This window comes from Oncorhynchus nerka, linkage group LG24, assembly GCF_034236695.1.
Source record: "Oncorhynchus nerka isolate Pitt River linkage group LG24, Oner_Uvic_2.0, whole genome shotgun sequence".
Classification (NCBI taxonomy): Eukaryota; Metazoa; Chordata; class Actinopteri; order Salmoniformes; family Salmonidae; genus Oncorhynchus; species Oncorhynchus nerka.
Genome location: NC_088419.1, coordinates 28640043 through 28667433, shown reverse-complemented (window position 1 = coordinate 28667433; position 27391 = coordinate 28640043). Strand labels below are relative to the sequence as shown.

The following is a 27391-nucleotide window of genomic DNA, read 5'->3' as shown; positions in this document are numbered from 1 at the left end:
ATAACATACCGGTAGGACGCCTTATAGTTGTTGCCCATTGCTCAAGTAATGGTTTTGACTCATTTACTAGTAGCACAACATCATGTAGTGTGGAGTGGAGTCGTGTTTGTTGTGATGCCAATAGCAGTGAGTGACCGCCTCCGGACTGGCCTGCGTTAAGCAGGGATTAGATTGGTGTTGTGTTACTGACGTTATGTTACATTTTTAGTGCTTCGTCATCGGCACCAGCTATCCCTCTCATGCCCAGTGACTCAGGGGCCTCTAATACACCCCCACCCTACTGAATATTCCAGTGTGTGTGTGTGTGTGCCTGCACGGGCCTGCCTGTCTGTCCTCCAATCAGTTTACCGCAGACATAAAAATGGACAGAGGAATCTCTCTCCCTCCTCTCTTCTACACACCCCTGGTTTGTGCTGTGGGTCTGGGGTTAGGAATCCCATGGTCCAGAGTGGCATGCAATTTGGATAGTAACCTGACCCATAACAAACAAAGGCTAAATATATTTCCATGGTAGGGAGGGTCTTTACGCTGGAGGAGAGACAGGCAGAGAGATTCGAGGGATAGAGTGATAGAGGGACAGAAAGATCGAGAAGAGAGACACAGGAAGGTTCCCAGTTCTTTCTTCTTGAAGGCTTCATAGAGCGTCAGACCTTCAGAGAGCTTCACAGTGTCAGTTCCAGATCAGTGTTTGGGATGAACTTTGCACTGGGCTACAAACCTGGGCAACTCGGGGAGTCTAGCACCATGGATAACTTGGAGAAGCAGCTCATCTGCCCCATCTGCCTGGAGATGTTCACCAAGCCTGTGGTCATACTGCCCTGCCAGCACAACCTCTGCAGGAAGTGTGCCAATGACGTCTTCCAGGTAAGAGGGGGGGCTGACGTTTTTTGCATCACTCTCCTGTCCTGAGGCCATGTGTGGTCAGTTAGTGGTCCAGCATTGATCTGTGATTTTGGAGCCATGATTCAAGTTTTTACAGGTGCTGAGAGGAGTACATGTTTTATGGGGTGGCAGGTAGCTAGCAGTTAAGATCATTGGGCCAGCCCTCCGACCATCCTCTCAAGAAAATCTCATGACAGGATACATTATATCCATACAGTATTTATGGAAGTTGGTGTGAACCATTTAGCCTTCCTCAATATTCATAGCAGTCTATAGTGTCAAGCCTTCATCCCTTTATGTTGATGTCTTTATCATAAAGTATTGACTGTGGAGGCTCAATATTTAGTGGTGGGTGGATGGATCAGTGGCTCTGTAGATAAACTTCAGTTTCTGTGTGAAAGGTCCCTCACACTGACTGACTTGAACATTTGTTTTGGGTCCATCCTGGTTAAAGTATCTAACAAGGTTAGTCTTCTTGATATCATGTCACCTTTAGGACCTTTAAGAGGTATGTAGTAACTCAGTGTTTAGGTCTGTACCCAGTCTTAAGCACTGCACAGTGCAGTATCATATTTTGGTTTCCTCTTGAGTAGACAACATGTTTGTGTCAAACAGCTGTTGTCCATATCCTCCCTTAACCCTTCAACACCCCCAGTGATGCTTTACCATTTGACTCCACTACCCCCTCTCCTCCTCATCCCTTCACCCCCTCTCCCCTCCCAGGCTGCCAACCCCCTGTGGCAGTCTCGGGGGTCCAAGTCCATGTCCACAAGGGGTCGTTTCCGCTGCCCATCATGTCGTCATGAGGCAGTGTTGGACCGCCATGGTGTGTATGGCCTACAGAGGAACCTGCTAGTAGAGAACATCATAGACATCTACAAACAAGAAGAGTCCAGCAGGTCAGTGGTGTGTGCGTGTGTCTGGGTCTGTGAGGGGTACGTGACTGGCTTCTGTAAGCATCCACTAGAACCAGAATGCTCACCAAATGTCAACGTTATCCATACAGTTTTGCCATAGAACACACACTTCTGCGGTGCTGACCTCTGTTGACTTAAGGACATGGCATGTTAACAAAAGCCATGAGCACAAGGGGTGTAGTACTGCTACAACCCTATGTGAACTCAGCCATGAAATATTGCTTCCAGTTTCACCTCTCATGCAACAGGCCCTAGGCAGTCAGTGGTGCAAAGACCTAAGCATCTGATTTTACTCTAATGGTGTCACTAGCGCATCTGTGTGTGTTCATCAGCTGCGTCATGTTAACAAACCAGGAATATAGAAACATCAGTCTCTGGCGGTGTCCTCCATATTGTTGCTGTAACTAGCACACTTTATCCCTGCCTCGATGGAGCGGTAAACAGGAGAACCATCCTCTTGTGGCATTGACACAGATACAGACGTGTGTATCTGGGGGTTGGTTGTGAGTACCATAGATCAAATCAAATCACATTTTATTGGTCACATACACGTTTTTAGCAGATGTTATTGCGGGTGTAGTGAAACGCTTGTGCTTCTAGCTCCGACAGTGCAGTAATAAAGTTGAAGTTCGGAAGTTTACATACACTTAGGTTGGAGTCATTAAAACTCGTTTTCAATCACTCCACACATTTCTTGTTAACAAGCTATAGTTTTGGCAAGTCGGTTGCGACATCTACTTTGTGCATGACACAAGTAATTTTTCCAACAATTGTTTACAGACAGATTATTTCGCTTATAATCCACTGTATCACAATTCCAGTGGGTCAGAAGTGTACATACACTAAATTGACTGTGCCTTTAAACAGCTTGGAAAATTCCAGAAAATGATGTCCTGGCTTTACAAGCTTCTGATAGGCTAGTTGACGTCAATTGGAGGTATACCTGTGGATGTATTTCAAGGCCTACCTTCAAACTCAGTGCCTCTTTGCTTGACATCATGGGAAAATCAAAAGAAATCAGCCAAGACCTCAGAAAAAATCTGTAGACCACCACAAGTCTGGTTCATCCTTGGGAGCAATTTCCAAACAACTGAAGGTACCACGTTCATCTGTACAAACAATAGTACGCAAGTATAAACACCATGGGACCACTCAGCCGTCATACCACTCAGGAAGGAGATGCGTTCTGTCTCCTAGAGAAAAACGTACTTTTGTGTGAAAAATGCAAATCAATTCCAGAACAACAGCAAAGGACCTTGTGAAGATGCTGGAGGAAACAGATTCAAAAGTATCTTTATCCACAGTAAAACAAGTCCTATATCGACATAACCTGAAAGGCCGCTCAGCAAGGAAGAAGCCACTGCTCCAAAACTGCCATAAAAATGCCAGACTACAGTTTCCAACTGCACATGAGGACAAAGATTGTACTTTTTGGAGAAATGTCCTCTGGTCTGATGAAACAAAAATAGAAATGTTGGCCATAATGACCATCGTTATGTTTGGAGGAAAAAGGGGGAGGCTTGCAAGCCGAAGAACACCATCCCAACCGTGAAGCACTGGGGTGGCAGCATCATGTTGTGGGGGTTCTTTGCTGCAGGAGGGACTTGTGCACTTCACAAAATAGATGGCATCATGATGTAGGAAAATTATGTGGATATATTGAAGCAACATCTCAAGACATCAGTCAGGAAGTTACAGCTTGGCCGCAAATGGGTCTTCCAAATGGACAACGACCCCAAGCATACTTCCAAAGTTGTGGCAAAATGGCTTAAGGACAAAATCAAGGAATTGGAGTGGCCATCACAAAGCCCTGATCTCAATCCTATAGAAAATGTGTGGGCAGAACTGAAAAAACGTGTGCGAGCAGGGAGGCCTACAAACCTGACTCTGTTACCCTAGCTCTGTCAGGAGGAATGGGCCAAAATTACCCAACTTATTGTGGGAAGCTTGTGGAAGGCTACCCGAAACGTTTGACCCAAGTTAAACAATTTAAGGGCAATGCTACCAAATACTAATTGAGTGTATGTAAACTTCTGACCCACTGTGAATGTGTTGAAAGAAATAAAAGCATAAATAAATCATTCTCTCTACTATTATTCTGACATTTCACATTCTTAAAAGAAACGTGGTGATCCTAACTGACCTAAGACAGGGAATTTTTACTGGGATTGAATGTCAGGAATTGTGAAAAACTGAGTTTAAATGTGTTTGGCTAAGGTGTATGTAAACTTCCGACTTCAACTGTATCTAACAAGTAATATCTAACAATTACACAACATATACCCAATACACACAAATATAGTAAAGGAATGTAATTAATAATTTAAAAATATATGGACGAGCAATGTCAGAGAGGCATATACAGTGGGGCAAAAAAGTATTTAGTCAGCCACCAATTGTGCAAGTTCTCCCACTTAAAAAGATGAGAGAGGCCTGTAATTTTCATCATAGGTACACTTCAACTATGACAGACAAAATTAGAAGAAAAAAAATCCAGAAAATCACATTGTAGGATTTTTTATGAATTTATTTGCAAATTATGGTGGAAAATAAGTATTTGGTCACCTACAAACAAGCAAGATTTCTGGCTCTCACAGACCTGTAACTTCTTCTTTAAGAGGCACCTCTGTCCTCCACTCGTTACCTGTATTAATGGCACCTGTTTGAACTTGTTATCAGTATAAAAGACACCTGTCCACAACCTCAAACAGTCACACTCCAAACTCCTCTATGGCCAAGACCAAAGAGCTGTCAAAGGACACCAGAAACAAAATTGTAGACCTGCACCAGGCTGGGAAGACTGAATCTGCAATAGGTAAGCAGCTTGGTTTGAAGAAATCAACTGTGGGAGCAATTATTAGGAAATGGAAGACATACAAGCCACTGATAATCTCCCTCGGTCTGGGGCTCTATGCAAGATCTCACCCCGTGGGGTCAAAATGATCACAAGAACGGTGAGCAAAAATCCCAGAACCACACGGGGGGACCTAGTGAATGACCTGCAGAGAGCTGGGACCAAAGTAACAAAGCCTACCATCAGTAACACATTACGCTGCCAGGGACTCAAATCCTGCAGTGCCAGACGTGTCCCCCTGCTTAAGCCAGTACATGTCCAGGCCCGTCTGAAGTTTGCTAGAGAGCATTTGGATGATCCAGAAGAAGATAGGGAGAATGTCATATGGTCAGATGAAACCAAAATAGAACTTTTTGGTAAACTCAACTTGTCGTGTTTGGAGGACAAAGAATGCTGAGTTGCATCCAAAGAACACCATACCTACTGTGAAGCATGGGGGTGGAAACATCATGCTTTGGGGCTGTTTTTCTGCAAAGGGACCAGGACGACTGATCCGTGTAAAGGAAAGAATAAATGGGGCCATGTATCGTGAGATTTTGAGTGAAAACCTCCTTCCATCATCAAGGGCATTGAAGATGAAACGTGGCTGGGTCTTTCAGCATGACAATGATCCCAAACACACCGCCCGGGCAACGAAGGAGTGGCTTCGTAAGAAGCATTTCAAGGTCCTGAAGTGGCCTAGCCAGTCTCCAGATCTCAACCCCATAGAAAATCTTTGGAGGGAGTTGAAAGTCTGTGTTGCCCAGCAACAGCCCCAAAACATCACTGCTCTAGAGGAGATCTGCATGGAGGAATGGTATACAACAAAGTATTGAGATAAACTTTTGTTATTGACCAAATACTTATTTTCCACTATAATTTGCAAATAAATTCATTAAAAATCCTACAATGTGATTTTCTGGATTTTTTTTCTAATTTTGTCTGTCATAGTTGAAGTGTACCTATGATGAAAATTACAGGCCTCTCTCATCTTTTTAAGTGGGAGAACTTACACAATTGGTGGCTGACTACATACTTTTTTGCCCCACTGTAATAAGATACAGTAGAAGACTATAGGATACAGTATATACATATGAGATGGGTAATGCAAGATATGTAGACATTATTAAAGGGACTAGTATTCCATTTATTGAAGTGGCCAGTGATTTCAAGTCTATGTATAGGCAGCTGCCTCTATGTGCTATTGATGGCTATTTAACAGTATGATGGCCTTGAGATAGAAGCTGTTTTTCAGTCTCTCTGTCCGAGATTTGATGTACCTGTACTGACCACACCTTTTGGATGATAGTGGAGTGAACAGGCAGTGGCCCAGTTGGTTGTTGTCCTTGATGATCTTTTTGGCCTTCCTGTGACATCGGGTGCTGTAGGTGTCCTGGAGGTCAGGTAGTTTGCCCCTGGTGATGCGTTGGGCAGACCGCATCACCCTCTGGAAAGCCCTGGGGTTGCGGGTGGTGCAGTTGCCATACCAAGTGGTGATACAGCCTGACAGCATGCTCTCGATTGTGCATATGTAGAAGTTTATGAGGGTTTTAGGTGACAAGCCAAATTTCTTCAGCCTCCTGAAGTTGAAGAGGCGCTGTTGCGCCTTCTTCACCACACTGTCTGTGTTAATGGACCATTTCAGTTTTTCAGTGATGTGTACAGCAAGGAACTTGAAGCTTTCCACCTTCTCCACTGTGGTCCCGTCGATGTAGATAGAGGCGTGCTCCCTCTGCTGTTTCCTGAAGTCCACGATCATCTCCTTTGTTTTGTTAACGTTGAGTAGAGATTATTTTCCTGGCACCACACTCCCAGAGCCCTCACCTCCTCCCTGTAGCCTGTCTCGTCATTGTTGGTAATCATGCCTACTACTGTTGTGTCATCTGCAAACTTGATGATTGAGTTGGAGGCGTGCTTGGCCACACAGTCATGGGTGAACAGGGAGTGCAGGAGGGGACTGAGCACGCACCCTTGTGGGGCCCCAGTGTTGAGGATCAGCGAAGTGGAGGTGTTGTTTCCTACCTTCACCGCCTCGGGGTGGCCCATTGGGAAGTCCAGGACCCAGTTACACAGGGCGGGGTTCAGTCCCAGGGCCTCGAGCTTAATGATGAGCTTGGAGGGTTCTATGGTGTTGAATGCTGAGCTATAGTCAATGAACAGCAGTCTTACATATGTATTGTCTAGATGGGATAGGGCAGTGTGATGGCGATTGCATTGTCTATGGATCTATTGGGGCGGTAAGCAAATTGAAGTGGGTCTAGAGTAACAGGTAAGGTAGAGGTGATATGATCCTTGACTAGTCTCTCCAAGCACTTCATGATGACAGAAGTGAGTGCTACGGGGTGATAGTCATTTAGTTCAGTTACCTTTGCTTTCTTGGGTACAGGAACAATGGTGGCCATCTTGAAGCATGTGGGGACAGCAGACTGGGATAGGGAGAGATTTAATATGTCCGTAAACAAACCAGCCAGCTGGTCTGCGCATGCTCTGAGGATGTGGCTAGGGATGCCGTCTGGGCCGGCAGCCTTGCGAGGATTAACACGCTTAAATATCTTACTCACATTGGCCACGGAGAAGGAGAACCCACAGCCCTTGGTAACAGGCCGTGTCGGTGGCACTGGGTTATCCTAGTGAATATCTGATATTTTTCACTATATCATGTGGTGCACAGGTTAAATTGGGAATTTGAAGGTGGGGGAGCCCTATTTAGAAGGGTTAGGGTAAGAGTTAAGCCAGGGTTGAACGTAAAACCAGGATTGAACGTAAGGCCAGGATTGAACGTAAGGCCAGGGTTGAATGTAAGGCCAGGGTTGAACGTAAGGCCAGGATTGAACGTAAGGCCAGGATTTAACGTAAGGCCAGGATTGAATGTAATGCCAGGGTTGAATGTAAGGCTATGGTTGAACGTAAGGCCAGGAACTTTTATCATTCTCATTTTATATAGAAGGCCACTGGGTGGCAGTCTTTTCCAGTGTTGAGATCATTTAGAAACCTGTAGCAGCAATATCACAGCTTGTTCAGGCCTTGTCTTGACACAATAAAGATGAAAGATTATATTGTTACATCAAGGGAAGTGTTTTTGGTTCTCTAACACCGATTTGAGCTATATGAGCAATCTATCTAGTTTCCCTCAACATGATATTCCTCGATGCCTTTTAGCAAATGTGTAAATTGTTCTATATCTATGTGTAGGCTATTCCTCTAGAGAAAATATGAATGGTCAATAGTACTACAATTCCCCCAATGCCTTCTGGGTTATCTGAAGCCTTGAGAGCTGCTCCCATTTCCTGTTCCATTGACAGAAGAGCCAAATAAAGTGTGTGTGCGTATGCACATTGGTGTGTGCTTGTGTGTGTGTTTCTAAGAGGCTGTCCCTTTACTTCTGTGTCCCTGCAGGCCCCTGAACCCCACCAAGGTGGAGCAGCAGCAGCTGATGTGTGAGGAGCATGACGAGGAGAAGATCAACATCTACTGCCTGAGCTGTGAGACGCCCACCTGCTCAATGTGTAAAGTGTTTGGCCAGCACAAGGACTGTGAGGTGGCCCCCCTGCAGAATGTCTACAAGAGACAGAAGGTAATGGAGTACCATGAGTCAAGACCAAGGGTCTGATTGTGATGTCACTCAATATCTCTATTGTCTGTCTTCCTTTCTGGTAGTCTGTCTGTCTGTTATATCGTCCTTATACTGAAAAGTAATTATCCAATATAACACCTTACGTATAGTCACTGTCTGTATTCATTATGTCCCATTATGAGAGATTTTAATGTTATTTAAAGTGTAGAGCCAATGTGTGTATGTGATCTGCCTTATTTAAAGAGTGAGTGAGTCAGTGAGTGAGTGTGTGTGCGTGTGTGTGTGTGTGTGTGTGTGTGTGTGTGTGTGTGTCTGTGTGTGGTTTGTCTTTGAGTGCTAAGTGTAGTAACAGCAGACAGATGTGTTGAGTTGTGGCTACCCTGCAGGGTTTCATCTCACCGCACACACAAAAACACACACACACACACACATTACCCTGTCAACCTGCTGGCACGACGACAACTAAGATTGTATATACAGTGCATTCGGAAAGTATTCAGACCCCTTGACTTTTTCCACATCTTCTTACGTTACAGTCTTATTCTAAAATGGATTAATAGTTTTTTCCCCTCATCGATCTACACACAATACCCCATAATGACAAAGCAAAAACAGGTTTCTAAACATTCTTGCAAAATTATTAAAAATAAAAAACTGAAATATCACATATACAAAAGTATTCAGACCATTTACTCAGTACTTTGTTGAAGCACCTGTGGCACCTCGAGTCTTCTTCTCCCATTCTTCTCTGCAGATCCTGTCAAGCTCTGTCAGGTTGGACGGGGTGCGTCTCTGCACAGCTATTTTCAGGTCTGTCCAGAGATGTTCGATCGGGTTCAAGTCCAGGCTCTGGCTGGGCCCCTCAAGGACATTTGATTTGATTTGATTTGATTTGATTCAGAGACTTGTCCTGAAGCCACTCCTGCGTTGTCTTGGCTGTTTGCTTAGGATTGCTGTCCTGTTGGAAGTTGAACCTGGATCAAGGATCTCTCTATATTTTGCTCCGTTTATCTTTCAATTCTGACTAGACTCCCAGTCCCAGTCTCCCAGTCCCTGCCACTGAAAAACATCCCCATAGCATAATGCTGCTACCACCATGCTTCACCGTAGTGATGGTGCAAGGTTTCCTACAGACGTGACACTTGGCATTCAGGCCACATAGTTCAATCTCGGTTTTATCAGACCAGAGAATCTTGTTTCTCATAGTCTGCGAGTCATTTAGATGCCTTTTGGCAAACTCCAAGCGGGCTTTCATGTGCCTTTTACTGTGTAGTGGCTTCCGTCTGGCCACTCTACCATAAAGACCTGATTAGTGGAGTGCTGCATAGATGGTTGTCCTTTTTGAAGGTTCTTCCATCTCCACAGAGGGACTCTGGAGCTCTGTCAGAGTGACCATTGGGATCTCGGGGACCTCCCTGACCAAGGCCCGTCTCCCCCGATTGCTCAGTTTGGCCAGGCGGCCAGCTCTAGGAAGAGTCTTGGTGGTTCCAAACTTCTTCCATTTAAGAATGATGGAGGCCACTGTGTTCTTGGGGACCTTCAATACTCCAGACATTTGTTGGTACCCTTCCCCAGATCTGTGCCTCGACACAATCCTGTCTCGGAGCTCTACGGACAATTCCTTCGACCTCATGGCTAGGTTTTTGCTCTGACATGCACTGTCAACTGTGGGACCTTATATAGACAGCTATGTGCCTTTCCAAATCATGTCCAATCAATTGAATTTACCACAGGTGGATTCCAATCAAGTTGTAAAAACATCTCAAAGATCATCAATGGAAACAGGATGCACCTGAGCTCAATTTCGAGTCTCATAGCAAAGGGTCTGAATACTTATGTAGATAAGGTTTTTATGTTTTTTATTTTTAAAAACCTGTTTTCGCTTTGTCATTAGGGGATATTGTGTGTACATTGATGCGGATTTGTTTTATTTAATCCATTTTAGAATAAGGCTGTAACATAACAAAATTTGAAAAAGTCGAGGGATCTGAATACTTTCTGATTTTTTTTATTTTTATTTATTTCACCTTTATTTAACCAGGTAGGCAAGTTGAGAACAAGTTCTCATTTACAATTGCGACCTGGCCAAGATAAAGCAAAGCAGTTCGACACATACAACGACACAGAGTTTCACATGGAGTAAAAAAAACATACAGTCAATAATACAGTAGAAACAAGTCTATATACGATGTGAGCAAATGAGGTGAGATAAGGGAGGTAAAGGCAAAAAAAGGCCATGGTGGCAAAGTAAATACAATATAGTAAGTAAAACACTGGAATGGTAGATTTGCAGTGGAAGAATGTGCAAAGTAGAAATAAAAATAATGGGGTGCAAAGGAGCAAAATAAATAAATAAATACAGTAGGGAAAGAGGTAGTTGTTTGAGCTAAATTATAGGTGGGCTATGTACAGGTGCAGTAATCTGTGAGCTGCTCTGACAGCTGGTGCTTAAAGCTAGTGAGGGAGATAAGTGTTTCCAGTTTCAGAGATTTTTGTAGTTCGTTCCAGTCATTGGCAGCAGAGAACTGGAAGGAGAGGCGGCCAAAGAAAGAATTGGTTTTGGGGGTGACCAGAGAGATATACCTGCTGGAGCGCATGCTACAGGTGGGTGATGCTATGGTGACCAGCGAGCTGAGATAAGGGGGGACTTGATTACCAACAACGACGAGACGGCCTACAGGGAGGAGGTGAGGGCCCTCGGAGTGTGGTGTCAGGAAAATAACCTCACACTCAACGTCAACAAAACTAAGGAGATGATTGTGGACTTCAGGAAACAGCAGAGGGAACACCCCCCTATCCACATCGATGGAACAGTAGTGGAGAGGGTAGCAAGTTTTAAGTTCCTCGGCATACACATCACAGACAAACTGAATTGGTCCACTCACACAGACAGCATCGTGAAGAAGGCGCAGCAGCGCCTCTTCAACCTCAGGAGGCTGAAGAAATTCGGCTTGTCACCAAAAGCACTCACAAACTTCTACAGATGCACAATCGAGAGCATCCTGGCGGGCTGTATCACCGCCTGGTACGGCAACTGCTCCGCCCTCAACCGTAAGGCTCTCCAGAGGGTAGTGAGGTCTGCACAACGCATCACCGGGGCAAACTACCTGCCCTCCAGGACACCTACACCACCCGATGTTACAGGAAGGCCATAAAGATCATCAAGGACATCAACCACCCGAGCCACTGCCTGTTCACCCCGCTATCATCCAGAAGGCGAGGTCAGTACAGGTGCATCAAAGCTGGGACCGAGAGACTGAAAAACAGCTTCTATCTCAAGGCCATCAGACTGTTAAACAGCCACCACTAACATTGAGTGGCTGCTGCCAACACACTGACACTGACTCAACTCCAGCCACTTTAATAATGGGAATTGATGGGAAATGATGTAAATATATCACTAGCCACTTTAAACAATGCTACCTTATATAATGTTACTTACCCCACATTATTCATCTCATATGCATACGTATATACTGTACTCTATATCATCGACTGCATCCTTATGTAATACATGTATCACTAGCCACTTTAACTATGCCACTTTGTTTACATACTCATCTCATATGTATATACTGTACTCGATACCATCTACTGTATCTTGCCTATGCTGCTCTGTACCATCACTCATTCATATATCCTTATGTACATATTCTTTATCCCCTTACACTGTGTATAAGACAGTAGTTTAGGAATTGTTAGTTAGATTACTTGTTGGTTATTACTGCATTGTCGGAACTAGAAGCACAAGCGTTTCGCTACACTCGCATTAACATCTGCTAACCATGTGTATGTGACAAATAACATTTGATTTGATTTGATTATTTGATTTGACTTTACCTAACAGGGTCTTGTAGATGACATGGAGCCGGTGGGTTTGGCTACGAGTATGAAGCGAGGGCCAGCCAACGAGAGCTTACAGGTCGCAATGGTGGGTAGTATATGGGGCTTTGGTGACAAAACGGATGGCACGGTGATAGACTGCATCCAATTTGTTGAGTAGGGTATTGGAGGCTATTTTGTAAATGACATCGCCGAAGTCGAGGATTGGTAGGATGGTCAGTTTTACAAGGGTATGTTTGGCAGCATGAGTGAAGGATGCTTTGTTGCGAAATAGGAAGACAATTCTAGATTTAACTTTGGATTGGAGATGTTTGATGAGGATCTGGAAGGAGAGTTTACAGTCTAACCAGACACCTAGCTATTTGTAGTTGTCCACGTATTCTAAGTCAGAGCCGTCCAGAGTAGTGATGTTGGACAGGCGGGCAGGTGCAGGCAGCGATTGGTTGAAGAGCATGCATTTAGTTTTACTTGTATTTAAGAGCAATTGGAGGCCACGGAAGGAGAGTTGTATGGCATTGAAGCTTGCCTGGAGGGTTGTTAACACAGTGGCCAAAGAAGGGCCAGAAGTATACAGAATGGTGTCGTCTGCGTGGATCAGAGACTCACCAGCAGCAAGAGCGACATCATTGATGTATACAGAGAAGAGAGTCGGTCCAATAATTGAACCCTGTGGCACCCCCATAGCGACTGCCAGAGGTCCGGACAGCAGACCCTCCGATTTGACGCACTGAACTCTATCAGAGAAGTAGTTGGTGAACCAGGCGAGGCAATCATTTGAGAAACCAAGGATGTCGAGTCTGCCGATGAGGATGTGGTGATTGACAGAGTCGAAAGCCTTGGCCAGATCAATGAATACGGCTGCACAGTAATGTTTCTTGTCGATGGCGGTTAAGATATCGTTTAGGACCTTGAGCATGGCTGAGGTGCACCCTCAGCTCTGAAACCAGATTGCATAGCAGAGAGGGTATGGTGAGATTCGAAATGGTCGTAATCTGTTTGTTGACTTGGCTTTCGAAGACCTTAGAAAGGCAGGGTAGGATAGATATAGGTCTGTAGCAGTTTGGGTAAAGAGTGTTCCCCCCTTTGAAGAGGGGGATGACCGCAGCTGCTTTCCAATCTTTGGGAATCTCAGATGACATGAAAGAGAGGTTGAACAGGCTAGTAATAGGGGTGGCAACAATTTCGGCAGATCATTTTAGAAAGAAAGGGTCCAGATTCTCTAGCCCGGCTGATTTGTAGGGGTCCAGATTTTGCAGCTCTTTCAGAACATCAGCTGACTGGATTTGGGAGAAGGAGAAATGGGGAAGGCTTGGGCGAGTTGCTGTGGGGGGTGCAGTGCTGTTGACCGGGGTAGGGGTAGCCAGGTGGAAAACATGGCCAGCCGTAGAAAAATGCTTATTGAAATTCTCAATTATAGTGGATTTAACAGTGGTGACAGTGTTTCCTATCTTCAGTGCAGTGGGCAGCTGGGAGGAGGTGTTCTTATTCTCTAATTCTCCATGGGCTTTACAGTGTCCCAGAACCTTTTTGAGTTAGTGTTGTAGGAAGCAAATTTCTGCTTGTGTATAATGGTTCTAGCTTCCCTGAAAAGCTGCATATCACGGGGGCTGTTCGATGCTAATGCAGAACGCCATAGGATGTTTTTGTGTTGGTTAAGGGCAGTCAGGTCTGAGGAGAACCAAGGGCTATATCTGTTCCTGGTTCTAAATTTCTTGAATGGGGCATGTTTATTTAAGATGGTTAGGAAGGCATTTAAAAAAAATAACCAGGCATCCTCTACTGACGGGATGAGATCAATATCCTTCCAGGATACCCCGGCCAGGTCGATTGGAAAGGCCTGCTCGCTGAAGTGTTTCAGGGAGCGTTTGACAGTGATGAGTGGAGGTCGTTTGACCTCTGACCCATTAGATGCAGGCAATGAGGCAGTGATCGCTGAGATCGCTGAGATCTTGGTTGCAGACAGCAGAGGTGTATTTAGAGGGCAAGTAGGTTAGGATGATATCTATGAGGATGCCCGTGTTTACGGCTTTGGGGAGGTACCTGGTAGGTTCATTGAAAATTTGTGTGAGATTGAGGGTATCAAGCTTAGATTGTAGGATGGCTGGGGTATTAAGCATGTTCCAGTTTAGGTCGCCTAGCAGAACGAGCTCTGAAGATAGATGGGGGGCAATCAGTTCACATATGGTGTCCAGAGCACAGCTGGGGGCAGAGGGTGGTCTATAGCAGGCGGCAACGGTGAGAGAGTTGTTTTTAGAGAGGTGGATTTTTAAAAGTAGAAGTTCAAATTGTTTGGGTACAGACCTGGATAGTAGGACAGAACTCTGCAGGCTACCTTTGCAGTTGATTGCAACACCACCCCCTTTGGCAGTTCTATCTTGTCTGAAAATGTTGTGGTTTAGGATGAAAATTTCAGAATTTTTGGTGGTCTTCCTAAGCCAGGATTCAGACACAGCTAGGACATCCAGGTTGGCAGAGTGTGCTAAAGCAGTGAATAAAACAAACTTAGGGAGGAGGCTTCTAATGTTAACATGCATGAAACCAAGGCTATTACGGTTACAGAAGTCATCAAAAGAGAGCACCTGGGGAATAGGAGTGGAGCTAGGCACTGCAGGGCCTGGATTCACCTCTACATCACCAGAGGAAAAGAGTAGGAGTAGGATAAGGGTACGGCTAAAAGCAATGAGAATTGGTCGTCTAGAAGGTCTGGAACAGAGAGTAAAAGGAGGTTTCTGGGGGCGATAAAATAGCTTCAAGGTATAATGTACAGACAAAGGTATGGTAGGATGTGAATACAGTGGAGGTAAACCTAGGTATTGAGTGATGATGAGAGAGATATTGTCTCTAGAAACATCATTGAAACCAGGAGATGTCATCGCATGTGTGGGTGATGGAACTAATAGATTGGATAAGGTATAGTGAGCAGGACTAGAGGCTCTACAGTGAAATAAGCCAATAAACACTAACCAGAACAGTAATGGACAAGGCATATTGACATTAAGGAGAGGCATGCTTAGTCGAGTGATCATAAGGGTCCAGTGAGTAGTGAGGTTGGTTGGGGTCACGGCGATTCAGACAGCTAGCCGGGCCATCGGTAGCAAGCTAGCATAGGATGGAGGTCTGTTTTTAGCCACCTCGTGTGTTTCCGTCGGTAGGATTAGTGGGGTTCCGTGGGGTAGAGGGGATCAATCCAATTCGCAAAAAAAATTGATATAGTTATAGAGGTCTATTCAGATAGCAGCCGATAAGACAGCTAACGATTAGCGGACCGCAGATGGGCGTTCAGGTAATGTCGTGACGGAGGAGCCAGCTGGATAACTCCCTCAGGCAGATAACGTCAGTAGTCCAGTTGTGAAGGCCCGGTGGGGCTCCGCGTTGGCAGTAAAACGGGTCGGGATAGGTGATTGTAGCCCAGGAGTGACTGATGGAACTTCAGCTGGCTAGCTCTGGAATAATTGATGTTTGCTCCGGAATCGATGTAAGCCAATAGTCACACGGATAGCAGCTAGCTAGCTGCGAGATCCAGGTATAAATGTTATGGACAGTTCTCCTATCTGCTGATAGTGTTGGTGCCAGTCTAAAGGTGTCTGTTCCGAGGACACACTGGTTATTATTCTGTGAGACTGTGTGAATGCACTGTATATGGAACTGAAAAAGAACCAAAAACATACTGTATATGAATGCAACATGCAAAGTGTTGGTCACATGTTTCATAAGCTGAAATAAAAGATCGACAAAACGTTCCGCACACACAAAAAACTTATTTCTCTCACAGTCTGTGCACAAATTTGTTGACATCCCTTTTACTGAGCATTTCTCCTTTGCCAAGATAATCCATCCACCTGACAGGTGTGGCAAGTCAAGAAGCCGATTAAACAGCATAAGCATTACACAGGTGAACCTTGTACTGGGGACAGTAAAAGTCCACTCCAAAATGTGCAGTTATATCACACAACGCAATGCCACAGATGTCTCAAGTTTTGAAGAAGCATACAATTGGCATGCTGACGGCTGAAATGTTCACCAGAGCTGTTTCCAGAGAATTTAATGTTAATTAATCTACCATAAGCTGCCTCCAACGTTATTTAAGATAATTTGGAAGTACGTGCAAACAGCCTCACAACCACAGACCACGTCTAACCACGCCAGCCCAGGAGCTCCACATCCGGCTTCTTCACCTGCAGGATTGTCTGAGACCAGCCATCCGGACAGTTGATGAAACTGAGGAGTATTTCTGTCTGTAATAAAGCCCTTTTGTGGGGAAAAACTAATTCAGATTGGCCTGGATCCCAAGTGGGTGGGCCTATGCCCTCCCAGGCCTACCCATGGATGCGCCCCTGCCCAGTCATGTGAAATCCATATATTAAGACCTAATGAATTTATTTAAATTGACTGATTTTCTTATATGAACTGCAACTCTGTAAAACTGTTGAAAATGTTGCATGTTGTATTTATAGTTTTGTTCAGTATTGTTATTCAAAGGGTTCTCCTATGGGGACAGCCAAATAACCCTTTTAGGTTCTAGATAGCACCTTTTCTTTAACTTTCCCCTACAGGATCCAAGTGAACGGTGACTAATATCAAAGTGAAGGTCACTTGTTAAGGATGGATAATGTGCCTGGCTGTTGAGTAATACTGAAGGGGATGCCACCCACACAAACATGATACATACACGTTACATATTTGCTGTATCTACTTTCATAAGCTAAAATAAGTATGTTTGAATGGATTATAACATCAGGTGGCTTTGGTGACAAATGTGCCTTGCATTCATTGCTCACTCGCTCACTATGAATCATTCATTACAAATACAGACGAGGAAGGTTAACGAGCAACTTCAGCTTCAGCTAATGTTTTATGCATTGTTAAAAAAACAACACTTTCGATATTTAAATCTTCAATCTATCATCACAATTGTGTGAACTACTACCTAAAGTGTCAGCTGAGGGATGGAACAAAACCTTCATATCCTATAGCCCTCCAGGATTAGGGGTTGGTGACCACTGGTGAAGTGAGTACAGATTTGAACCCATCATGTTATGTTGATTGGCTGCAGACGGAGCTGAGTGACGGCATCGCCATCTTGGTGGCTGGGAACGACCGTATCCAGGCCCTCCTCTCTCAGATGGAGGAGACCTGCAGGTCCATCCAGGTGAGAATGTTACCCACTACAACCACTCAGACCTCTCACTTCACAGTCACAAAGCTCACTGTAGAGTCACCACACACATCACTTGTGAACCTGTTGTATTGTAATAACTAGCATCAATAAGTATTAATACATTATTTATAAACTATTAATAAATATATATATTGAAAAAATGTATAAGGGCTTATTCAAGTTATTATTAGGTGTTACCAATGGGTGTCTGTGTGCAGGAGAATGGCCGTCGTCAGAAGCAGAGTCTGTGTGATAAGTTTGACGGGCTGTATGCCATCCTGGAGGAGAGGAAGAAGGAGTTGGTGGGTATGATCAGCCGCCAGCAGGATGACAAGCTGGACTACATCCGCTCCCTCATGCGTCGCCACGGAGACCACCTGGAGGGAGCCGTCAAGCTGGTGGAGACAGCCATCCAGTCCATGGAGGAACCACAGATGGCCGTGTTCCTACAGGTAAGCACTATGGATGGAACACTAGCACTGAACCTAGGTACACTGTCTGGCGTCAGTAACTGGACCTAGGCTATGTACCAGTATGTCATGTAATGGAATAGAATAATGGTCAGATGTAACTTTAGATGTAAATTCTTGAGCAGAAAAGTTGTTCCTGCAGGTAGCTAATGTTTCACTGTCTTAGGATCAGTAGCCCTACAGGTAGCCTATGAGTCAGGGGATCCTCAACAAAGTACTGTAATAGGATCAGTTGTGTGATCAATGTCTATGGGAACTCTGGTCCTGTGGTTCTCTGATCGCACACTGTAAAGAGGAATTTCCAGGTGAAAGGGAGAGCAGTCATTGGTAAAGTAAATCCAAAATATATGTGGTTTACTACAAGTTGCAACAGGGAGATACCTCCAGCATGAAAGCAGAGCAGATGTCTCACGAGCCTCTCTAAGCAGGCCCTCATATCCTAATCATATGTTCTGGAAACGCATAACTAAAGACATAACACAAAGCAGTGAATCACACAGTCTCACAGAATAATAACCAGTGTGTCCTCGGAACAGACACCTTTAGACTGGCACCAACACTATCAGCAGATAGGAGAACTGTCCATAACATTCTGGTCTAGCATACAAGTCTAGTGACCATCAACCTTGCACAGATTAGAATCATGTTACAGAAAGGAAAAGGAAAATATGTTAGCTGTGTTCGAATACACATACTAACATACTAACCGCACTAACCATACTATTTGTGACGTAAATTAATTATGTAGTATGCTTATTGGTCATAGTATAGATAGAGTTAGTATGCTAAAAGCTACTGAATGTCGTAATAAATTCACCAAAGTACGAAGTACAGTACCAGTCAAAAGTTTGGACACACCTACTCATTCCAGGTTTTTTCTTTATTTTTAATATTATCTAGAATAATGTAGAATAATAGCGAAGTCATCAAAACTATGAAATAACACATATGGAATCATGTGGTAACCAAAAAAGTGTTAAATAAATGAAAATATATTCTTCAAAGTAGCCAAATCAAAAAGATGGGATCATTGTCATGCTGTTGTGAAGACTTACAGAAAACGTTTGACCTCTGTCATTGCCAACAAAGGGTATATAACAAAGTATTGAGATAAACTTTTGTTATTGACCAAATACTTATTTTCCACCATAATTTGCAAATAAATTCATAAAAAATCCTACAATGTGATTTTCTGGATTTTTTTTCTCATTTTGTCTGTCATAGTTTAAGTGTACCTATGATGAAAATTACAGGCCTCTCATCTTTTTAAGCGAGAGAACTTGCACAATTGGTGGCTGACTAAATACTCCCCCCCCCCACTGTATATATTATATTTGAGATTCTTCAAAATAGCCATTCTTTGTCTTGATGACAGCTTTGCATACTCTTGGCATTCTCTCAACTAGCTTCACCTGGAATACTTTTCCAAACAGTCTTGAAGGAGTTGATGAGCACTTGTTGGCTGCTTTTCCCTCACTCTGCGGTCCAATTCATCCCAAACCATCTCAATTGGGTTGAGGTCGGGTGATTGTGGAGGCCAAGTCATCTGATGCAGCACTCCATCACTCTCCTTCTTAATCAAATAGCCCGTACACAGCCTGGAGGTGTGTTGGGTCATTGTTCTGTTGAAAAACAAATGATAGTCCCAATAAGCGCAAACCAGATGGGATGCAGAATGCTGTGGTAGCCATGCTGGTTAAACGTGCCTTGAATTCTAAATAAATCACAGACAAGTGTCACCAGCAAAGCACTCCCACACCATCACACCTCGTCCTCCGTGCTTCACAGTGGGAACCACACATGCGGAGATCATCCGTTCACCTACTCTGCGTCTCACAAAGACACGGCGTGTAACGGCGTTCTTCGTTTGTCGAAAGAAAGTCGGACCGAAATGCAGCGCTGTGGTTACTCATGTTTCTTTAATGAAGGAAAACGGAACGATACATGAAATAACTTATAAATACGAAAACAACAAACGGAACGTGAAACCTATTACAGCCTATCTGGTGAAACTAACACAGAGACAGGAACAATCACCCACAAGATACAAAGTGAAGGCTACCTAAATACGGTTCCCAATCCGAGACAACAAGAATCACCTGACTCTGATTGAGAACCGCCTCAGGCAGCCAAGCCTAACTAGACACACCTCTAAATCATTCACAATCCCAATGCTATAAAACCCCAATACGAACACAACACATAACCCATGTCACACCCTGGCCTGACCAAAATATATAACGAAAACACAAAACATTATGACCAAGGCGTGACAGAACCCCCCCTAAGGTGCGGACTCCCGGACGCACCTCAAACCCATAGGGAGGGTCCGGGTGGGCGTCTATCCATGGTGGCGGCTCCGGCTCGGGACGTGGACCCCACTCCATTAATGTAATAGTTCCTCCCCTTCGCGTCCTGGGATAATCCACCCTCGCCGCCGACCATGGCCTAATAGTCCTCACCCAGATCCCCACTGGACTGAGGGGCAGCTCGTGACTGAGGGGCAGCTCGTGACTGAGGGGCAGCTCGGGACAGAGGGGCAGCTCGGGACAGAGGGGCAGCTCGGGACAGAGGGGCATCTCGGGACAGAAGCAGCCCGGGACTGAGGGGCAGCCCGGAACTGAGGGGAAGCTCAGTACTAAGAGAAAGCCCAGTACTGAGAGGAAGCCCAGTACTGAGAGGAAGCCCAGTACTGAGATGAAGCTCAGGCAGGTAGTAGGCTCCGGTAGATCCTGGCTGGCTGGCGGATCTGGAAGATTCTGGTTGACTAGCAGATCTGGAAGATTCTGGTTGACTGGCAGATCTGGAAGAGACTGGTTGACTGGCAGATCTGGAAGAGACTGGTTGACTGGCAGATCTGGAAGATTCTGGTTGACTGGCAGATCTGGAAGAGACTGGTTGACTGGCAGATCTGGAAGAATCTGGTTGACTGGCAGATATAGAAGATCATGGCTGACTGTCTGATCTGGAAGAATCTGGTTGACTGGCGTATCTAGCTGCTCTATGCAGACTGACAGCTCCTTGCAGACTGGCAGCTCCTTGCAGACTGGCAGCTCCTTGCAGACTGACAGCTCTGGCTGCTTCATGCAGACTGACAGCACTGACTGCTCCATGCAGGCTGACAGCACCCTGCAGACTGGCAGCTCCTTGCAGACTGACAACTCCTTGCAGACTGACAGCTCTTTGCAGACTGACAGCTCTGGCTGCTTCATTCAGACTGACAGCTCCTTGCAGACTGACAGCTCCCTGCAGACTGGCAGCTCTTTGCAGACTGACAGCTCTCTGCAGACTGGCAGCTCTTTGCAGACTGACAGCTCTGGCTGCTTCATGCAGACTGACAGCTCTGACTGCTCCATGCAGGCTGACAGCACCCTGCAGACTGGCAGATCCTGGCTGACTGGTGGATCTAACTGATCCTGACAGACTGGCGGCGCTGGGCAGACTGGCGGCGCTAGGCAGACTGGCGGCGCTGGGCAGACAAGCGGCGCTGGGCAGACTGGTGGCGCTGGGCAGACTGGCGGCGCTGGGCAGACTGGCGACGCTGGGCAGACTGGCGGTGCTGGGCAGACTGGGAGCACTGGGCAGACTGGGGGCACTGGCGGCGCTGGGCAGACTGGAGACTCCGGCAGCGCAGCAGAGGAGAAAGGCTCTGGCTGCGCTAAACAGGCGGGAGGCTCCGGCAGCGCTGTAGAGGAGGAAAGCGCTGGCTGCGCTGAACAGGAGAGGCGCACTGGAGGCCTGGTGCGTGGTGCTGGCACTGATGGTACTGGGCCGAGGACACGCACAGGAAGCCTGGTGCGGGGAGCTGCTACCGGAGGACTGGTGTGTGGAGGTGGCTCTGGATAGACCGGACTGTGCAGGCGCACTGGAGCTCTTGAGCACCGAGCCTGCCCAAGCTTACCTGGCTCGATGCCTACTCTAGCCCGGCCAATACGAAGGGCTGGTATGTACCGCACCGGGCTATGCACCCGCACTGGAAACACTGTGCGCTCCATAGCATAACACGGTGTCTGCCCGGTCTCTCTAGCCCACCGGAAAGCACAGGGAGTTTGCACAGGTCTCCTACCTGGCATTGCCATACTCCCATTAAGCCCCCCCCCAATCATTTTTTTGGGTTGCTTTTCGGGCTTCCTTCCCAAACGTGTTCCCTCGTATCGTCGGCTCCTATCTCCTGCTGCCTCTGCTCTCCTAAGTGCCTCCACCTGTTCCCATGGGAGGCGATCTCTTCCGGCCAGTATCTCCTCCCAAGTGTAACAACCTTTGCCATCCAACACGTCTTCCCATGTCCATTCTCCGAACAATTCATCCTCCTTTTTCTGCTCCTGCTGTCGCTGCCTGTTACCACGCCACTCGGTCCGTGTGTGGTGGGTGATTCTGTAACGGCGTTCTTCGTTTGTCGAAAGAAAGTCGGACCGAAATGCAGCGCTGTGGTTACTCATGTTTCTTTAATGAAGGAAAACGGAACGATACATGAAATAACTTATAAATACGAAAACAACAAACGGACCGTGAAACCTATTACAGCCTATCTGGTGAAACTAACACAGAGACAGGAACAATCACCCACAAGATACAAAGTGAAACTCAGGCTACCTAAATACGGTTCCCAATCCGAGACAACAAGAATCACCTGACTCTGATTGAGAACCGCCTCAGGCAGCCAAGCCTAACTGGACACACCCCTAAATCATTCACAATCCCAACGCTATAAAACCCCAATACGAACACAACACATAACCCATGTCACACCCTGGCCTGACCAAAATATATAACGAAAACACAAAACATTATGACCAAGACGTGACACGGCGGTTGGAACCAAAAATCTCAAATTTGGATTCATCAGACCAAAGGACAGATTTCCACCGGTCTAATGTCCACTGCTCGTGTTTCTTGGCCCAAGCAAGACTCTTCTTCTTATTGGTGTCCTTTAGTAGTAGTTTTTTTGCAGCAATTCGACCATGAAGGCCTAATTCACGCAGTCTCCTCTGCACAGTTGATGTTGAGATGTGTCTGTTACTTGAACTCTGTGAAGCATTTATTTGGGCTGCAATTTCTGAGGCTGGTAACTCTAATAAACTTATCCTATGCACCAGAGGTAACTCAGGGTCTTCCTGTCATGTGACAGTCCTCATGAGAGCCAGTTTCATCATAGCGCTTGATGGTTTTTGCGACTGCACTTGAAGAAACTTTCAAAGTTCTTGAAATTGTCCGTATTGACTGACCTAAATTTCTTAAAGTAATGATGGACTGTCGTTTTTCTTTGCTTATTTGAGCTGCTCTTGCCATAATATGGACTTTGTCTTTTACCAAATAGGGCTATCTTCTGTATAACAACCCTACCATGTCACAACACAACTGATTGGCTCAAACGTATTAAGAAGGAAAGAAATTCCACAAATGAACTTTTAACAAGGCACACCTGTAGTATGCCAAGAGTGTGCAAAGCTGTCATCAAGGCCAAAGGGTGGCTACTTTGAAGAATATTTTTTCATTTATTTAACACTTTTTTGGTTACTACATGATTCCATATGTGTTATTTCATAGTTTTGATGTCTTCACTATAATTCTACAATGTGGAAAACAGTAAAAAAAAAAAAAAAAAAAAAAAAACTTGGAACGAGTAGGTGTCCAAACTTTTGACTGGTACTGTATACACGCAGTGGACACTATTTCCGTGCTCTTAGGGGCCCATAAAGCAATTCTTCAGAAAATGGGCGTCGCTTCACAACGTTTTCAGAATTGAAAAAATGCCGGAAAATATGCAGGCGAAGTCTGACGAGAGTGCATACAAATTCATTGTTTTAACTAATTATGACAAATGTAAATAAAATGTTGAGCAATGTAAAAAAGTAATGACTTTTCAAATAAGTTACGTTACACGTTATGTTGGCTGACAGTTAGTTAGCTACGCTATCCTTACGAACAGCTTAGCGTTACACAGCAGTATTTACCGGTGTGTTAGCTAGTTATCTAACGTTAGTTGGTTACTAATAATACATCGAACTTGCCAAGCAGAATATTAACTATATGCTATCTAACTACCCAACTTCTTTTGACTTGGTTGTTCACATCATTTTTAGCTGTATAGTTGTTGTGCGTTCTCAATGGACATGGTTAATTCTGGCTATCTACTCCGATTTCAGAACACTCCTGTCTTGAGTGTGCCAGAGCGCAGAATAATTTATGAATTTACTTGCCCTAGCAGAGTTGGTTTGGCGGTTTTTATGTTATCCAGACCGTTCGTGACTGTAACTGTACTGCTGGCACCAAATTAATAACGTTGTTTTTTTTGCTGTCGTTTACTGACACCTGCCTCATTCTTTGACCTCTGGCCCCCTGGCCATCAATACTGTCCTTGGAACAGAGCCAGGTTAGATGACGTGTTCCTGCTGCAGACAGATGGTAGTTAAAACCCCAGCTAGGGGAGAGATAGATGGTACCATTCATGTCCCCATCCATCCAGCAGTCCTCTCCTCCACCCAGGCCCCTGCTCTACTCCTCTCCTCCACTCAGGTCCCTTGGTCTACTCCTCTCCACTCAGGTCCCTGGCTCTACTCCTCTCCTCCACTCAGGTCCCTGGCTCTATAAAGAGCTACAGATTGAGTAAAGCTTGTAACTGAAGTGTCTCTTTATTCACCTCCCTCATTGTTCATGCTTGCAAGCCGTTGGTTTAGTCAACCAGTTTACAGGTAGCGCTAGCAGCGAGTGTTAGGATGGTGGCAGGAGCATGTTTTAAACTCATTCTGGTTTAGATATAGCACTAATTGACCTCTGAAATGAAGTGCTGGAAATTAAACTAAATGTAATAGCCTACCCATCGTTTATTTTCTCCACAGAGCATCAAGGATATATTTAAACAGTAAGTCAAATTCTTGTTTTCGTCTGTTTAGTGTTCCATTCTGCTTCATATGGGGTGTGTAGCTGGAAAGTCACAAATTGCATTACATTCACTAACACAAACACACCAATTGCATTGACTGTAAAGCTAAAGTAACTGCATAGAAGATGCGTGTGATTTGAAGTTATGTCTGATTGCTGGCTGCTGATAGCTAATACATTATAATGGAGCTCTCCACCTGTAGAGTTATCGAGCAGACCCAACCAGCCTGCGTCACTACCAGCCACAGGGGTACAGAGGACGTTGCTATCCATCGCTGTCTGTCACCTCTTATTTGTTTGTCTCTGAACTGTGACCTCACCACTGTGTCCTTTTAAGGATCAGCACCACTGCCAAGGTGTCCAGTATGGAATGTCCAGAGCCGGGCTACGAGAGCATGGCCCATTTTGTCATCAACACAGCAAATGTGGCAGACATGCTGAGGACCATTGACTTCAACACAGTTAGGGCCTCAGGTAGTACAATATGACCATATATGGAGAGTTTAGTCAATAATGTTTCTCTATACATGACTCTAGCCTCAGGGCACTGACGCATGTTCAGCTCCGAACATTAACCCCAAAACTATTTTCAATTGCACTTTCAAGGCTATTTCCCTTGTTTTTGCTGGTCTGTCTTAATGTGGTGCTCTCTGTGTGGTTGCAGGTTTCCAGGAAAAGGACGGGGAGGATGGTTATGATCTGGGTGAGGAATTAGCATCGCTGGCAACAGGGGATGTAGACTATGGGCGATACTAGTTGAAAAGGGTCAAAGAAAGAAAAACCATGCTATGCTGCTCCCGTGCTTTATTCCCTTACACACATTTACAACATTTAGGCTTCAAACACAAAGGCTGTTAAATATAGCTATATTGTATATTGTTCCTTCGGACATCAGTCTTAAACATATCTGTAAAGGCTGAAATCAAGTGTTTAATATCTAGAATATGGATGGATCACTTGTCTTGTTTACCCCACAGCCAACTAATTTCAAATGGAGAGACCAGGCATTCTTTCTCCTCTCAGTGATAAAGTAATTCCATATTTCCCTTGCTACCTCCAAAAGTGTAACGATCCTAGGGCCAGGGGACCTTTCGGCCTCACAGCGTCACTGTAACATGCCAGAGATTAATTAACTAGAAGTACACATTTTATGAATGGCCACGGACAGATACTCTAGGGAGAGATGGATCAGTGGTTGTTGACTGGCCTGTTATTTATACATGATTAAAGTTTCAACTAGAAACTCTCAAGTGAGGAGTCTGATGTATTGATTGGGCTTTACCTTGGTGTACTGACAATGAAAATGCTTGTAATTTTGGCTTAATATACAGTACCAGTCAAAGGTTTGGACACACCTACTCATTCAAGGGTTTTTCTTAAAATGTTACTATTTTCTACATTGTAGAATAATAGTGAAGACATCAAAACTATGAAATAACACATATGGAATCATGCAGTAACCAAAGAAGTGTTAAACTAATGAAAACACCGATCTGAGCCATGTTTCTGTAACCTGTGTCATTACTTATAATAGTTATAAATAACTATTGCCCCTGCTTGTGATGGGGTTGTTGTGGATATATGGCCCTGAGCCTGGGTGCTCACATGAGCTAACGTTGCCCCCGGGGCTGTCGACCTCTGATTGCGGGAACGGGTGGAGAGGGAGGGGACACACATGAGAGGCGAGACAGAGCTGGGAGTAATTGATGGGGTGTGTGTGTGTGCACGCTCACCACAGCAAGAGTTCCCTGACTATGAATGGAAATTGATCCATGTCGGCCACCAGTGATCTGAGGTTGACACAGTTTTCTGGAAACAATCTGTTCCAGCAATAATTCTTCACACTATTTGAGGGATGATACCGAACAGAATGTCCATGATATGTACAGTACTGGAAGGGGTTAACTGAGTGGGGTTTTCATATCTCTGACTCATAGAATCTAAGGGGAAACTATAGTAGACATTGCTTAAAACTATGGAGCAAATGTAACATTTCCGAAGGACATTAACACAATTACACAGAATCTCTAACAGCCGGAAGCAGAGAATCTCCCTCCACTATGTAATGAGGAGAGTCATAGTATATTCATGTCAAGAGACAAAACACAGTGTCCTCTCTTCTCCCACTTGGTGCCCCCGTTTAATGTTTGACTTCAAAAAATAAACCCAGTCCAACAGGAAATGAAGACAGTGGTGATGGTATGAGATTGTCATGCTCAACTCACATTAATCAATCTCCTCTTTTGTTTTAATCAAGGTTTTTCCAGTCAAGAAAGGACTACTTAAGAGGGTTTATGGTAATCCCCTGCGCACATCCATCCAGAGTATTGATGTTTGCCTTTACCATTCGGCTGTCAACTGGTTTTGCTGTCCACAGTATTTACATTGAGTGAATTACAGATCTACAATAGAGAATAAAGCTCAAACATCACACAGTTGAAGGCCTCCCTCGCCACCCACATCAGATATATGTACAAAAGCCTGTGTATTGTGTGTACATTTGATAAGCTAAGTATAATCCACTGAAATGTATCCCACTGTTGGTTTGAATTGTGCATGTTGTGAAGTAGGAAGAATATTGTTGTTTTTCCTCACCTAACACTCCTTCTAGTGCTTGTGATTAACCTGCTACTTCCTCTTCAACAGACTTTACTTTGACAAGAGTTCCACAAGTGCCTTGAAGACAAAAGTAGGACTAATATTATAGAGACCGAAGCAACTGTAAGCTGCACTTCTAAAAGGTTATGAGGAGAACTGAATGCTCCGATGGTATAGTATATGCACTTTTTAGTCTCAGTTTACATCATTTTATAGAAATAAACATACATTTCA

At 44.8% G+C, this 27391-nt stretch overlaps 1 protein-coding gene across 2 annotated transcripts; it reads left to right on the top strand.

The window, feature by feature from the left end:
* Nucleotides 1-412: 412 nt before the first annotated feature.
* Nucleotides 413-27391, top strand: trim54 (tripartite motif containing 54). 2 transcript variants are annotated; one of them, XM_029631439.2, is made up of 10 exons: nt 413-864; nt 1606-1781; nt 8029-8206; nt 17103-17198; nt 17426-17659; nt 24517-24539; nt 24897-25033; nt 25224-25262; nt 26817-26856; nt 27206-27391. In XM_029631439.2, exons 1-9 carry the CDS (start codon nt 694-696, stop codon nt 26843-26845), a joined length of 1083 nt encoding a protein of 360 aa, XP_029487299.2. In that variant the 5' UTR covers nt 413-693; the 3' UTR covers nt 26846-26856; nt 27206-27391. The 2 variants fall into 2 exon arrangements, with proteins under 2 accessions (XP_029487299.2, XP_029487296.2); XM_029631436.2 differs by lacking the exons at nt 26817-26856; nt 27206-27391 and having other exon boundaries at nt 25224-26202.